Source organism: Carlito syrichta, unplaced genomic scaffold, assembly GCF_000164805.1.
Source record: "Carlito syrichta isolate Samal-C Ts95f unplaced genomic scaffold, Tarsius_syrichta-2.0.1 Scaffold314018, whole genome shotgun sequence".
NCBI classification, from domain to species: Eukaryota; Metazoa; Chordata; class Mammalia; order Primates; family Tarsiidae; genus Carlito; species Carlito syrichta.
The window spans coordinates 9,454-23,594 of record NW_007258114.1 but is presented as its reverse complement, the minus strand read 5'-3'; the positions used below and the strand labels follow the sequence as shown (position 1 = coordinate 23,594).

At 53.2% G+C, this 14,141-nt stretch overlaps 1 protein-coding gene across 1 annotated transcript in view; it reads right to left on the bottom strand.

Moving 5' to 3' along the window:
- The window catches only part of SARDH (sarcosine dehydrogenase), a 77,120-nt gene that overhangs the window by 55,469 nt on the left and 7,510 nt on the right, over positions 1–14,141 (bottom strand). The window contains exons 6-7 of the mRNA XM_008070798.2: positions 5,063–5,167; positions 2,851–2,980 (exon numbers count right to left, since the gene is read on the bottom strand). Of these exons, the coding sequence (XP_008068989.1) occupies positions 2,851–2,980; positions 5,063–5,167 (235 nt within the window). The remainder of the gene's footprint in view (positions 1–2,850; positions 2,981–5,062; positions 5,168–14,141) is intronic.

Below are 14,141 nucleotides of genomic sequence, written 5' to 3'. Positions count from 1 at the left end.
GGGAGTGGCCACTGCACTCCAGTCTGGGCGACGGAGTGAGACTCCAACTCAGAAAAAAAAGAAAACACAATGGGGTGGGCCATGCTCTCGGGGGTGGGATGGGCTTTGGGAATGGGAGATTCACGCCCGCCTGGGACTCTTCACAGGACTCAGAGCAAGCGTCATCCCATCCCTGGAGGGTGGTCAGGCCCGACCCTCTGAGCAGAGGAAGCGCCCAGTCACAGGGACCTGGGCGGAACCCCCAAACTTCAGGGGGAGATTGGGCTCGTGGGCTGGGGGCTGTGGAGGCAGGTGGGGGAGAGGGGCCATCTCGAGGGCGGGGTCTCAGGGAAGGTGGGGCTGCTTCCTCCGAGAAGCCCTGAGGACCCCCAGGCCTTTGTGAGCTGGGTTGTAAGGGGCCGTGCAGGAGGCCAGAGCAGAGGCATCTGGATGAGAGACAGGAGGCTCTGGAGAGAGCGATGGCGGGGTGGACAGAAGGGGTGAGCCAGGTTCCATGTGGGGGTGGCCCAGTGAGCGCTTGTGGGTGACAGAACTGTTTCCAGGCCCGGGACGGCAGAAAAGAAGTTCGCCTCCCAGGGAATGTAGGGAGATAGCCAGCAGGAGGGTAGGTGCAGGGAAAGGGTCGCTCAGATGTCTAACGAGTGACTCAGGCCAGGCACAGAGGTTCACACCTGCAATCCTGGCACTTGGGGAGGCCGAGATGGGAAGATTGCTTGAGGCCAGGGGTTCGAGACCAGCCTGGGCAACATAGCGAGACCCCCATCTCTACAAAAAAAAAAAAAGAAAAAATTAACCAGGCACGGTGATGTACATCCGTAATCCCAGAACTTTGGGAGGCCGAGGCAGGAGGAATTACTTGAGCCCAGGAGTTCAAGACCAGCCCGGGCAACATAGCAAGACCCCATCTCTACAAAAAATAAATACATAAGATGAATGAATGAATTAGTAAATAAATAAACAAGGCCAGGCGTGGTGGCTCATGGGTATAATCCCAGCACTTTCGGAGGCTGAGGCAGGAGGACTGCTTGAGCCCAGAAGTTCAAGGCCAGACTGAGCAACATAGCAAGACCTCATCTCTACAGATAAATAAAGAGTAATAAAAGTGACTCAGGCGCCACTGAGCCACCCGAGGACACACGGGGCCTCGGGACAGTGTGGACAGGCCAGGTATAGACTACCCCTCCCCGCCAGTGACTCTGATCTCCGCCATCTGGGAACGAGTGTTCTGCACCCCTCCAAAGCTCCCCCTAAATCAGATGGACCTGGATCTCCTTGCTCTCTGGAGCCCAAGGCCACCGACCATGTCCGGCAAGGAGCCACACTGGCCTCCCCATGACACCGCCCACCGGCCGAGAGCCCAGATGCAAAACGTTCTCCCTGCTCATCTTCCCAAAATAAGGCTTCGTGGGGAGTGACGGCTGCCCGGTCTAATTAAAACGAGGGAGCCGCCGGCTGCCTGTACCCCGGGGGACTCTTCCCGGCCTGTGTGTGTCACCGCCAGTCCCACGCAAGCTGGGGGCGGAGTAGCGGGAAGGGGGGTGGGCAGTGAGTCACAGCCCCCAGCCACTCATTCCTGTCCCCCTCGGTGGCCGCCCGAGGCTCCGTCTGCTTCTCTTTGGCTGTACCTCATGCCAAAGGTGTCCCTAGGACCCGAACAAGAAAGCCGGACTCCGGCGGGCCACGGCTCCTTGGTGCTGGGACCCACGCCCACTCCCATCGGGCCCCGGGCTCCCCTGCAGCCTGTGGAAGCCCCTTGGCCTCTCTGCCCCCTGCTGTCCACCCTGCCCAGGCCCTGCTCTGTGCTTGTGGCTTCTCGTCCCAGGCTGCCCATTTCTCGGACGGCAACACCAAGGCACAAAGGGACTCGACTGGGCCCCAGGACGAAGCTTCCTTGGGAACAACACTACCTTTCTGACGCTCTCTCGCCACAGTCGTGAAGTGGGGGCAGGGTTCCCCCACCAGGAAGGAGGGGGGAATACCCGTGCAATTCCGCTGCGACCATGATGGGGAGGGGTCTCTGCCCCCCGCCTGTGTCCGCCTGCTGCCCCCAGGGCCAGAACTCTTATCCTGCAGCCCTGCTCACCCCTCAGGGCTCCGCTGGGTGGTCCCTCCTCCAGCTGCCCACCCTGTATCCTCAGGCTGTGGCCGCACCACCCCAGACCTCCCTGTCAGAGCACCCAACTACTGGCCCTGGGCGGAAGTCCCAGTCTGAGAGTGTCAAGGTGCTGTCCACTCGGCAGTGAATGTAGAACGAACACCCCCGTGAACGAACGCTGGGGTCCGTGGGAGCTCTGGGACAGACCCCACTCGGCTCCGAAACGTCTGGCTCAGGGTCCCACGGCTGTCGATACCCAGCTCCCAGGGGTCCAACAGGGAGGCGGGAGGTGAGGAGTCTTGGTATAGGAGTCTTTCCCTGCTCGGTGCTGGCGGCAGAGGTCGCATAGCACAGGGTGAGGCCGACGACCTGGGGTCCCAGCCGTGGCCAGGTTCCCTGGGAGCGGAAGGGCAGAGCCCTGCACCAGGGAAGGTCTCAGCCCTTCCCTTTCTGGCCCGCCCTGCCTATTCCACAGATGAAAACCCCAAGTCCCAGGGAGGAGTCTAGGGAGGAAGAAGAGCCCAGGCTGGGAAGTCAAGCTTCACACTAGGGGCAGGAAGCCCCCTGGCTGTGTGCTGGGGACACGTCGCACCCTCTCTAAGCTCAAAGCTCTCTTCCACAGACAGGAATGAAAGCAACGCCTGACGCCCAGGGCCACCCCAGGCCCCAGGCCGGGCACAGGCCAGCCGCAGCCTGGGGCGCTGCTGCCAACGATCAGCAGCCGGAAGGGACCGGGGATGCCCCACCCCACTCACCCGGGCCGCAGACCGTGGATTTGATCCCTGTACTCTCCAGCACAGGGACCCGGTTGATGGCGCCTTCGATGTGCTGGGTGAACACGTCCCAGTCCAGGTCAAAGAGGCCAAAGGCAAACTTGTCTGACACCTGGTGACACAGGGCAGGGACTGTCTCCTGTGGCCCCAGGAAGGGCACGCTTCCCCGGGACAGACCTGCCCCCCACCACCTTTTTTTTGAGTCGGAGTCTCACTCTGTTGCCCAGCTGGATCATGGCACGATCACAGCCACCGCAGCCTCGACCTGCTGGGCTCAGGTGATCCTCCCGCCTCAGCCTCCCAAGTAGCTGAGACTACTGGGGCATGTCACCATGTCTGGCTAATTTTTCTCTTTTTTGTAGAGACAAAGTCTTGCTATGTCGCCCAGGCTGGTCTTGAGCTCCTGGGCTCAAGTGAGCCTCCCAAAGCACTGGGATTACAGTTGTGAGCCACCACGCCCGGCCCAAACCTTCCCTTCTGATGGCCGCCCAGACTCTCGGCCAGGTGGAGGCCTAGGCCAGCCTCCACTAAGTCACATGAGTCAAAGGGCTGGTGGTCACCCGTGGGGCCTTTTTAATTGGTCTCCCCCCTGCCAACCCATCAGCGAGACCTCTCTGCTGTCCCGACTGCCCTGGCTCAAGCCCCACCTGCTCTGGCCTTGACTGTGGCCGCGGCCTCTGGCTGGTTCTCCCGCTTCAACGGCCATCCTGGATCACACCATGCTTGCTCAATCACACCACCCACGGCTCACCACCACCCAGAGCCCTGCGTGTGCTGCCCGGCCTTCCTCACCACTGGTCACTCTGACCCTCAGCTCCTTGGGAAGCACGAGCCTGATCTGAGCTCAGGGCTGACATCTCTCACTGGGGAATCTCCTCGCCCAGACCCGCCTGTGCCGACTTGTTCCCTCGGTGAGGGCTGTGCTGGGACAGCCCCTTTATAAAATCCTGCTCTGACCACGCACCTAAAAGATATCCTTCTGCTCCAGTCTGCCAGGCTGGACGTTAACCTGTTCACTTTATTCAGAGCACAATCGCCAGCCAGAACTGAGTGGGTATTTGTTTATTTCATGTCTCCCCACCAAAATATAAGCATCCTGAGACAGGGACTTTTATCTTAGTCCCCTTCTTTCTCCAGAAAGAAAAGCTTGAATTTAGCCCAAAGTTGTCATTTAGTCATTCAGTTTGAAAACTAAATGTATACATATGGGGCAGGGACCCCCAAAATCGAGAATTATTTATTGAAAAATTATGTATTTACTTTTACCTGTCTAAACTTCGGTCACCTTTCAAGTCTTCTCCGTTTGATGCAATACACCTATTGAGACTTTTTGCCACTGCTCAAAACAATTTTGAACACGTCAATTTTGATGCCTTTTAGTCCTTCTGCTGTTTTTTTGTTTTGTTTTACCTCTTTCACATCGGCAAAAACGTTTCCCTCTAAGGACTTTTTCCATCCAGGACAACACAGGATGAGATTGGGTGAATAGGGAGGGGGCACAGGGGTCCTGCCATTTGAGTCAAAAACTGCTGAACACTCAGCGTGGTGTGGGCAGGTGCGCTCGTAAATCACCCATCACGAAATGGGCAGACGTGCTGCAAGAATCTCCAAAAAAACTCACGGAGGCTGAACGCCGCCTCTCACAGCAACACTAGCTGGACCACTGATGCCAATGGGTTCCTAGAACACTCACCTAGCCGGGACGCCCGTCCTACAAGGGACCTGCCCTCCAAAAGGTAATTCTGGGTCTTGTGGGTCCCCCCTCACACAGGAGGGGCTGTGGGTGCCACGGGGCCTGCCCTCAGTCCCAGAAGCTGCCGGGCGGGCAGCCTGGGGGAGGGCGAGATGCCACCGCAGCGCAGCTGGTGGGGGGCTGGGCACAGTGTCATCTGCTGACAAAGGACGCTGTTCTCATGATCTGAAGCCACCACTCACACCGTGCAGCCTCTGACTGTTGGCATTTCGGGCCGAGCCGCCACCCACCCTGGTGCTGGACGTGTCCATGTACCGGGATCTTCGGGGCTCGGAGTAGGGCGGCCTTGAGCTGGCCGGGGCCCGGGGAGCCTGCATTTCTCAGCCGTGCCTCTGAGGAGCTCCGGGAGGGGCGGCTCCCTGGAACGGGCCCTCTCCGTGCTGAGACGCAGCCCAAGCCCCCCTCCTGCCCTGCCGAGGACCCTGGCCCTCGGCTTCTTACCTCCTCCCAGAAGATGGGGTTGGATTCATAGCCCCCCACGGACAAGGCATCCCCTTGGAGGCGAAGGTAGACAGAGGCGTCGTGATCCCGGACGTTGGGCATGTTCTGGAAGGCAGAGAGGCTGGAATCAGCCAGGGCGGGTGGGGACCTGGCTCCCCGGCCCTGGGGTGGGCCAGCACCTCCCCCCGGGGACCGGGCCCACGATGGACCCGGAACACCTCCTGCTTGGGGTGGAACCCCAAGGGGCCTCGAGCTCCACCCAGCGAGCAGGCCACGCCCACGCAAGAGCTCCTCCCAGGGGCAGGCCACGCCCACGCAAGAGCTCCTCCCAGGGGCAGGCCACGCCCACACAAGAGCTCCACCCAGGGACCGGCCACGCCCACTCGAGAGCGCCACCCAGCGGGCCGGCCACGCCCACTCGAGAGCGCCACCCAGCGGGCAGGCCACGCCCACTCAAGAGCTCCACCCAGCGGGCAGGCCACGCCCACGCAAGAGCTCCTCCCAGGGGCAGGTCACGCCCACGGAAGAGCTCCACCCAGGGACCGGCCACGCCCACTCGAGAGCGCCACCCAGCGGGCAGGCCACGCCCACGCAAGAGCTCCTCCCGGGGCAGGCCACGCCCACACAAGAGCTCCACCCAGGGACCGGCCACGCCCACTCGAGAGCGCCACCCAGCGGGCCGGCCTCGCCCACGCAAGAGCGCCACCCAGTGGGCAGGCCACGCCCACTCAAGTCACTCCTTCCCCCAATCCCATAAAGTAACGGGGAAGGGGGAAGAGATGGGTGGAGGAAAATGGGAATCGAGGGGAAAAAGTCACAGCCACAAAGCCAAGAAAACAGGGAACAGGGTAGCCGAGGAGGCAGGTTTCTTTCTCTTTTTGCATTGGAGTGCCGCTCTGTCACCCAGGCGGGAGAGCAGTGGCACGGTCACGGCTCACCGCAGATTTGACTTCCTGGACTCAGGTGAGCCTCCCGCCTCAGCCTCCCGAGTAGCTGTGACTACAGGTGTGCACTACCACGCCTGGCGAACGTTTGTGTTTTTTGTAGAGACGAGGTCTCGCTACGTTTCCCGGGCTGGTCTTGAACTCCTGGGCTCAAGCAATCCTCCCACCTGGGCCTTCCAAAGTGCTGGAAGGACAGGCGCGAGTCGCCGTGCCTGGCCGAGGGAGATTTCAACCAACACTGGAGGATGCAGAGTGGATGCAACAGGGATGATGTTTTAGCTAGGGTTTGGGGGAGGGAAACTAAACAAGTCAAACCAGTCTGAGCCCCTCCTGCCTCCCTTTGAATCTGCAGAGGCTGAGCTTGTGGCCCCAGGGTCCTTCTGCAGGGGGTGACGCTTGTGTGCAGACAGATCTGCCCTTAGCAAGGTGGGTCCTGAGAGGCTCCAGATTTGGGGAGTGCAGGGGAAGTGGACTCCCATCACCCCCCCATTTCCCCAACAGCAGATTGGAGACTCCTCTATACAGACACTGAATGGCCCAAGAAAGGCTCCAGATTTTGACACTGAGGTCCCTTACCAAAGAGGAAAGTTCATTGCTTAACCTTCCTAAGAGGCTCTTCAGTCCTCCCCTCCAAGCCTCCAATCAGCCTGCTGGAATCTCACTCTTAAAAATGGAGCGACAGAGTGAGACTCCAACTCAAAAAAAAAAATATGAAGCCATAGGCCGGGCTCCGTGGCTCAGCCTGTAATCCTGCGCTTTGGGAGGCCAAGGGGAGTGGATTGCCTGAGCCCGCTGGTTTGAGACCCACCTGGGCAACTTGGCGAGACCTCATCTCTACAATAAAATTTTAAAAAATGAGCCGGGCATGGAAGCGCGCGCCTGTAGTTCCAGCTACTTGGAAGGCTGAGGCGGAAGGATCGCCGGAGCCCAGCAGGTCGAGGCTGCGGTGGCCGGGAGTGGCCACTGCACTCCAGTCTGGGTGACAGAGTGAGACTCCAACTCAAAAAAAAAAAATGAAACCACAGGCTGAGCATGGTGGCTCATGGCTATAATCCCAGAACTTTGGGAGGCCAAAGTGAGAGGATTTCCTAAGTCCACGGGTTTGAGACCAGCCTAGACAAGTTGGTGAGACCTCATCTCTACGATAAATCAAAAAAATTAGCTGGGAGTGGTGGCATGTGCCTGTTGTTCCGGCTACTTGGAAGGCTGAGGTGGAAGGATCTCCTGAGCCCAGCAGGACGAGGCTGCAGTGGCCGTGAGTGTGCCACTGCACTCCAGCTTGGACAACAGAGTAAGATTCCAACTCAAAAAAAAAAAAATGGAACCACAAAGAGGCCAGGCATGGTGGTTCACACCTGCAATCCCAGGACTTTGAGAGGCTGAGGTGGGAGGGTTGCTTGAGCCTAGGAGATTGAGACCAGCCTGGGCAACATAGCGAGACCCTGTCTCTATAAAAATAAAAAAATTAGCTGGGCATAGTAGCACATATCTGTAGTCCCAGTTACTCAGGAGGCTGAGGCGGGAGGATCCTTTGAACCCGGGGGGAAGCTGCAGTGGGCCATAATCGTACCACTGTACTCCAGCATGGGCAACAGAGTGTGACCCCAACTCAAAAAAAAAAAACAAAAGCAACCACAACAAGAACTTTAGAGATATAGAAGACTGGGCCCATAAAACCAGGGGCTATGAAAAGGAATCCAAGATTGAGAAAGAGGTCTTCAAATTAGGTATGATTGTCAAAAGGAAAAATTTAACAAGAGGATTAGATGGAGCTGAGGCCATCACCCAGCTTTTAGGCTAAAAAATATATAGAAATGGAAATTGGGAGTGGAAAGAAGTAAGAAAATCAGAAGCTCGATTCTAAAGTGCAGCATCCATCTTACAGAGGTTCCAGAGAGAGAAACCAGGTACAGTGGCTCACATCTGTCATCCCACCACTGCTGGAGGCCAAGGTGGGAGATCACCTGAGTCCAGGAGTTCGAGACTAGCCTGGGCAACACAGTGAGACCTCACCTCTACAAAAAATAAACATATTAGCCAGGTGTAGTGGTGTGTGTCTCTAGTCCCAGCTACTCGAGAGGCTGAGGCAGGAGGATTGCCTGAACCCAGGAGGCCGAGGGTGCGGTGAATGGTGATCATGCATGCCACTGCACTCCAACCTGGGTGACAGAGAGAGAGAGAGAGAGAGACCCAGACTCAAAAAATAAAAAATAAAAAGAGAGAGATGACAGAGAAAGGTAGAGTGGGGAAAATGTCAAAGCAATAATCTTAGAAGATTCCTCAGATTGAAAATCATGAAGCTGACCTGAAGGATCCACGAGTGCCCACCAATCCCTGGACTGGACAGAGGCCTGTGCCAAGGCCACGTTGTGTGAAACACAAGAACACTAGGTGACCAGGGGGGCCATAATCAAAGGGACCATATCACTGGAGACTGGAAGACATGGAGCAAAGTCTTCAAAATTCTGACAATGATTTTAAATGTAGAACTCTAAATCCCATCAAGCCATCAATCAAGTCTAAGAAAAGAATGAAGACTTTTTCAGACATTCACAGACACAGAGCCTTGCCTTATCACAGTCCCCTTCTCAGTAAACTGCCAGAGAACATGCTTTGACAAAAGGAGAAAAATAAACTACGAAAGTGTAAGTCATAGAGTCAAGAAAGAGTGGAACCAAACAAAAGAGGCATGAAGAAGGTCCCAGGGTGACAGCTGAGCATCAGGCTGAGAGGTGAGCCATTCAAAATAGAGCAGGACCTGCCTAGGCAACTTGGCGAGAGCTCATCTCTACAATAAATCAAAAAGATTAGCCGGGCATGGTAGCACGCGCCTGAAGTTCCAGCTACTTGGAAGGCTGAGGCAGAAGGATCACCGGAGCCCAGCAGGTCGAGGCTGCGGTGGCTGAGAGTGTGCACTCCAGTCTGAGTGACAGAGTGAGACTCCAACTCAAAAAAAAAATAAAAATAAAAATAGAGCAGGAAATCTGAAGGCAGTGGGAAGGAGTCCACCAAGGGAGGGAATTGGGACTTAGAGACTTTATGTGATCTATCCAGAGTATTCAGAAAGTAGTATTGATAGGTATTTCACAGATCTGTTGAAACATTGGGGGAAAGAAGTAACAGTTATAAATATAAATTAAAATATTCTCAACAATAGTATACTAGCAAATGGAATCCAGCAACACATAAAAGGATACAACACCATGACCAAGTGGGATTCATCACAAGAATGCAAGGTTGGTTTAAAATCAATCAGTGTAATCCACCACATCAATAGAGTAAAGGACAAAAGCCACATAATTCAATAGATGCAAAAAAAACATTTGAAAGACCCAATATCTTTAATAATTTTTTTAAAAGCCTCAACAAACTTAGAATAAAAATGATCTTCCTCAAACTGATGTAGAATATCTATTTTAAAAACCCTCAGCTATCATCACTTTATGAAGAAAATCTGTCTACTGATTTTCATCTATGATCAGGAACAAAAGAAGAGTGTCCATTCTCACCACTTTCATTTCAACATTGTATTGGGGGTTCTAGCCAGGGCAGCAATTAGGCAACAAAAATAATGAAGCACACCCAGATTGGAAAAGAAGTAAAACTATCCTTATTTGCAGATAACATATATAGAATCCTAAGGAACCCAATAAAAACTATTAGAACTAATAAAATGGTTCAACAAGGATGTAGGATACAAGGTCAATGTTTTATAAAAAGAAATAAAAACTATTGTGTTTCTGTTTACTAACACTGAGCAATCTAAAAAATTAAATAATTCCATTTACAACATAATAAAAAATAATGCATATGCTTAAGAATAAATTTGATGAAAAAACTATAAAATATGAACTCTAAAAACTAGAAAATGCTTTGGAAAGAGATTAAAGAGAATCTAAATAAATAGAAAGACGTCCCATGTTCATGAAACAGAAGACTTACCGTTGTTAAATTGGCAATATACCCCAAAAGGGTCTACAGAGTCAATATAAACCCCATCAAAATCTCACCTGGCTTCTTTGCAGAAATTGACAAGCTAATTCTAAAATTCATGTGAAAATGCAAGGGAACCAAAATACTATAAAAACCTTGAAAAGAAAAAAACAAGAGTTGGAAGACTCACACTTCCTAATTAAAAAACTACTGCAAGCCGGGCTCAGTGGCTCAGCCTGTAATCCTGCGCCTTTGGCGAGTGGATTGCCTGAGCCTGTGGGTTCGAGACCCGCCTGGGCAGCAAGACCTCATCTCTACAATAAATTAAAAAATCAGCCGGGCGTGGTAGCGCTTGCCTGTAATTCCGGCTACTTGGAAGGCTGAGGCGGAAGGATCGCCGGAGCCCAGCAGGTTGAGGCTGCGGTGGCCGGGAGCGGCCACTGCACTCCAGTCTGGGCGACAGAGTGAGACTCCAACTCAAAAAAATAAAAATAAAATAAAAATAAAAAACTACTGCAAAGCTGCAGTAATCAAGACTGTGAGATACCGAGTAAGGCTAGACCTACAGATCAATGGAATAGAATGGAGAGTCCAGAAATAAGTCCTCAGTTTTATGGTCAATTGCCTTTCAACCTGAAAATCACATGCTGAGACAAAATAGAATAGTCTTTTCAACAAATGATGCTGGGCCAACCGGATAGCCACACACACAAGAATACAATTGGATCCCTAACTCACACTATACACAAAAGGTAACACAAGCTGGATCACAGACATAAGTATAAGAGCCAAACTGTAAAAGAAAATCTCAGAAGAAAATATTAGGAGTAAATCTTTGTGGTCTTGGGTTAGAAAACATCTTCTTACATATGACACTAAAGCACAAATGACAAAAGGGAAAAAATAGAGATGAATTGGACATCATCAAAATTTAAAACATGTGCTACAAACCATTTCATAAACAGTGAAAAGACAACAACCCACAGAATGGGAGAAAATGTTTGCAAATCTGAGAAAGGACTTGTAACTAGAATATGTAAAGAACTCTTACAACTCAATAAAAAGACATGCAACTCTATCTAAAAAGCCAAAGGTCTGAGTAGACATTTTTCCAAAGAAGAGATACAGATGGTCAATAAGTACAGGAAAAGAGATTCAACATCACTAGTCACTAGGGAAATCAAATCAAAACCACAATGAGATACCACTTCACACCACCAGGATGCCTAGAATACAATAAACAAACTAACAGGAGTTAGTGAGAATGTGGGAAATTTGGAGCACGCGTACCTCTCTGGTGGGAATATGAAATGGTGCAGCTTCTTTGGAAAACAGTCTAAAATGTTAAATATAGGGTTACTCTATGACTTCATAATTCCAATCCTATGTATAGGTTGACTATCCCCTATTTGAAATGATTGGGACCAGAAGTGTTGCGGATTTTGAAATTTTTCAGCTCTTGGGTATTTGATTTAGGTGCTTATCAACTGAACATCCCAAATCCAAACATCGGAAATCCCAAATACTCCAGTGAGCATTTCCCAAGAGAAATGAAAACATACATCCACACAAAAACTCGAACATGAATGCTCGTAGCAGAACCATCCATAACCAAAAAGTGGAAGCAACCCAAATGCCCATCAATGGATGAGGGGATAAATAAAATGCAGCATGTCTACACAATTGAATATCACTCAGCCACACAAAAGGAATGAAATGCTGTTACATGTCATAATGCTACTCCACGGATGAACCTTGAAAACATGATGCTAAGTGAAAGAAGCCAGTCATGGCTTTCATGATTCCATTTATATGAAATGTCCAGAATAAAAAAATCCATGGAGCCAGGAATGAGATGTGTGATTGTGGGAAATGGGGAGTGACTGACGATGGGCATGGGTTTTAGGGGATCAGGGTAATGTTACATACATATATAGCATGTAACACACACAACACATAACAGTTACATAGGAGACGGAATCCCATGAGGGGAAAAAAAACTATTAATAACTCCAGGAAACACAAAGGGCCGGACACAGCTTACTCAGGAGCTTAACAATGTTTACATAGCCATAACATTGCAAGGAGGGGCTACCGGTGTAACCAATAAACAAACAAAACAAAACCATTTAGAAAGCAAGCCAGGGGGAGAAGGGGTCTGCTGCCACAATGACCTGCCTTCCCTCAGGCCTTCTCTCACCTACACTTGCACTGGAGAGGAACACACGGGATGTGACCTCTGACCTCGCTGTCCTCTCTCAGAGAGCGGGAGAGGGGAATTGGAGAGGCCAGAAGGCATGCTCTGGCAGACGCCTCTCACTCCTGTCCAGTCTCCCGGGTGTCCTGCTCATCTGTAGCGTCGGAATGAGAATATCTGCACTGAAGGGTTGTCAGGAGGCACATGGACGTTCTCAGCAACTGAGCACTGTTTACAAATCATAGGAGCGGTATCTCTTTTGCTTTGTTTTGTTTTTTCGCGTTGGAGTCTCACTCTGTCGCTCAGACTGGAGTGCAGTGGCCGCTCCCGGCCACCGCAGCCTCGCCTGCTGGGCTCCAGCGATCATAGCCACTACAGCAAAGCTGCTCTAAAAACAAAACAAACTCCGGAGTTCCATACAGCAGGACAGTGGGGACCCCTGGTGGCCAGGGAAGCCCCTGACGTCTGTTCCAGCAGGATTCCCTTCTGATTTTCCTGCTCCTTGCTGAGCACCTAGCACTAGCATGGGCTCAGCTCAGCACCAGTGTGTCCATCCAGCCCCTGGACTATCCCCTCCATGAGGGAGTCACCCTGCTCTGGCTGTCCCCACCAGGGTCTTGATGCCACTGACATCCCTGCCTCCTGACATCAGTCCGTTCCCTTCCATCTGCTTCCTTCCCCCATCCAAATCCTGCCCGGTTGCTTCTGCGTCTGGTCTGGGGCTCCAGCCGCCCTGGTCTCTTCCTGAAGCACCAGCTGACAATCGCTCCATGCCCCTCTGGCACTGTCATTGTCACCACAGTCACCAGGCGCGTGCCAGGCACCATGCTCTCCCCTGTCCCTCTGTTCTTCCCTCAGTACAGCCCTATGAGGTAGGGACAGTTACCACCCATTTTGCAGAAAAGGATACTGAGATTCAGAGTGGTGACCGGACTCGCCCAGGCTGGGTCATGGAGCTGTCGGCACTCAAACCCAGAACCTGGACACCCACTCACCACTTTGCACCAGTACGGATCAGCCGTGCCTTGTTTCTGCAAACGCAGAAGGTGGACCAGAGGTGAGCCCATCTGAGGGCCCCAAGACCATCTGCTTTAACAGAAGCAGAGAGCAGGTCCAGAGAGTGAGGGACCAGTCCAGGCTGCAAAGGGAACTGGAGGCAGAACTTGCTAGGACCCTCACAATTGGGTGGTCCCTGGGGCAACACAGCCCCCTCTGGCCACCCAAGAAGAAAGACACACGTGAGCCCTGGGTCCTCACGGGCCAGCAGGAGCCCCAGACGAGACGCTGTGAGGTGGTGTCTGATCAGGACGGCCAGTGTCCTGCTGCCCGTGGCTGCCAAGTCCATGGCACTTCCTGAGCAGATGGGGTGGGTAGGTGGGCAGCAGGCACCCAGGACAGTGTCCCTGGCCACAGGACCTGCCTGGCAGGGAGAAGCTTGTTCTCCGGCCCACCCAGGGGTCAGATCAGACCATGGGGGTGGAGGGGCAGTAGCGCAGATCAGGGTCAGAGGCCCAGCTGCTCTCCGGATTCAGACTGGCTGCTCAAAGCAGCCTCTGGAAGGGCTGACTTCAGGCACCTGGGCATGACCAGCGGAGGGAGGGAGCTCGAGGAACTTTGACCCCGGCCCCAAATCTCGACTTCCCTCCCTCCGAGCCTGGAAGTTTCTGGTGCTGAGCACACAGGCGTCTCCACTGGAGGCGAATACAGCCCCCTAGCTTGGTTCTGACCTTATCTTTGTTTTTTGAGTCGGGGTCCCACTCTGTTGGCCAAGATCCTTCCGCCTCATCCCCCGAGTGGCCGAGACGACAGCCAAACCCACCGCACTCAGCTCTCCGGGGCTTTTGGGAGAGACAGTGTCTCAGCAGGTTGCCCGGGCGGCTCTCGACCCTTCCGCGTGGGCCTCCCCGAGAGCGAGCCGCAGAGCCAGGCTGCGGGAGGGACGAGGGACAGAGCACGGCGCCACAGCCGGGCTCCGAGGACACGCAGCGGCCGTCCTCCCCGCGGG